The sequence below is a fragment of the Laccaria bicolor genome, genomic scaffold (assembly GCF_000143565.1).
Source record: "Laccaria bicolor S238N-H82 LACBIscaffold_375 genomic scaffold, whole genome shotgun sequence".
NCBI classification, from domain to species: domain Eukaryota; kingdom Fungi; phylum Basidiomycota; class Agaricomycetes; order Agaricales; family Hydnangiaceae; genus Laccaria; species Laccaria bicolor.
The window spans coordinates 1-1,671 of NW_001890228.1; the positions used below are offsets into that span (position 1 = coordinate 1).

General features: G+C 47.1%; 2 protein-coding genes across 2 annotated transcripts; both read right to left on the reverse strand.

The window, feature by feature from the left end:
* Nucleotides 1-105: 105 nt before the first annotated feature.
* Nucleotides 106-351, reverse strand: LACBIDRAFT_307752 (uncharacterized protein; the record flags this gene model as incomplete). The annotated part of the gene is made up of 1 exon (XM_001891093.1): nucleotides 106-351. A coding segment is annotated over one exon (246 nt), but the record flags the coding sequence as incomplete, so codon positions are not given.
* A 12-nt stretch (nucleotides 352-363) lies between these two features.
* On the reverse strand, nucleotides 364-909 carry LACBIDRAFT_336163 (uncharacterized protein; the record flags this gene model as incomplete). Its single annotated transcript, XM_001891094.1, has 3 exons — nucleotides 364-675; nucleotides 737-847; nucleotides 898-909. The coding sequence occupies 3 exons, from the start codon at nucleotides 907-909 to the stop codon at nucleotides 364-366; spliced, it is 435 nt and encodes a 144-aa protein (XP_001891129.1).
* Nucleotides 910-1,671: the final 762 nt, after the last annotated feature.

The following is a 1,671-nucleotide window of genomic DNA, read 5'->3' on the forward strand; positions in this document are numbered from 1 at the left end:
CGACCGCGGAATACCTCGAGGTTGGGGAAGAGAGAGAGAATGGAGAACCATTCTTCCTGTTTGTTGTTAGAGTCATGGATAGCGATGATTTCGGGGCACACGTACAAGTTTCACATTAGCTGGATGGATGGCATCTTTAGGGAGGTGAACGGCAGGCAAGGAAAGCCAAGTGATGTTGGGGAAGAACTCAGCGAGCTGGTGGATTGAGTGCAGATCCCCCAGCATGTGTAATCTGAGTCTACGAAGACTCATCCGATCGAATGTCTTGAAGCTTGCCAGGGTCTGAGCGTCGACGGAACGCACGTCGAGACATTCTAACGGGCAGAGGACTGGGGGATCTGGGGTTGGCATTGGAAGCGTTAGTCATTGTGGTGAAACCTGATCAACGAGTTTCTCAACCGGTATAACATGATCTTGGGAAAGCTGATCAAGCGCGATGACCACCTGAAGGCTCGTCCTGAGGCACTTCAAGATGGGCAAGCTACCAGGAGCGAGGTTGGGAATGCCGCTCGGGAACCAAGTCAGTTCCTCAATCGTTGGATGGTTCTCCAGGAATCGTGCACGTGACTCGTCAATTGAAGACGTAGCGCCAGATTGGAGCGACAATTTCAGCTTCTTGAGGCGGGGGAACCTGCATTTCGCGAGGTTATGAAATTTGAGGGGGATTTCCAGGTACTAAGAGGCAGAGAAGGGATGAGATTAGATAAGGAAAACAAGGTTGTCATGTTGAATGCACCTCAAGCCCTGGTGATAGCTCAAACATGTGGCTAACGTGCGCAGCATTTCCCGACTTTACCCAAGCGTCTCCGAGTAGGCATAAGGCAGTCAGGTTGGATATATTCCATAGCTATGTGAGTTGTCAGCCATATCATCACAGAATAAGGACAACAAACTTACCGGGTATGACATGCTGTTGGGGTCGATGTTGGAACTCTGAACGTGATTAGCAAAGCGCCTGGGAAGCCCAAGGTGCTTCAGCGTAGGCTTCTGACGTATGATATTGAGAATCGCTAGTGTTCGCAAGTTCAGTTCAGTCCGGTTTTTTGCCCCCAAAACGCGCAACCGTGGACCGCAACCAGTCTAGGACCGACCCAGATATTGAGGGAACCGAACCGAACCACCTAGGACCGGTCTATTTCGGTCTATGAAGCCGGTTCAGACCGATCCAGACCGGTTTTTTTGCGTATAATTTATTATACCAATATAAACCATTTGTATCTTGACTATTATTACTCTGAAAAATAAACGGGTTATATGAAATAGTGAAGCATGTAAATACCCGTCATTCTACCAATTTTGAAGAGATTTAATGAAGATTTGACATAGATACGACTGAAACCGAATTACATCTCGTAGAGACTCGGGTAAAATATGGATTTGGTTATATCTTTCTCAATTCTTATCCGTTTTTGATGAAACAAAAACCCAATAAAAGGTAATAAACGTGGTTACAAGGGTATGTAACGCACGTGACCGTTTAACCAGTTGCAACCGATCAAAACCGGTCTTTGAACGGTTTTAATATATTTTCGAAATGAGGCAACCGGCAACCGGACCAACCCCAAATTGGGGCAACTGCAACCGANAAAAAGACCGGACCATGGTCCGGTTCAGTTCGGTCCACCGGTTTTTTGCGGTCCTATGGACTGAACCTTTAACACTAAGAATCGC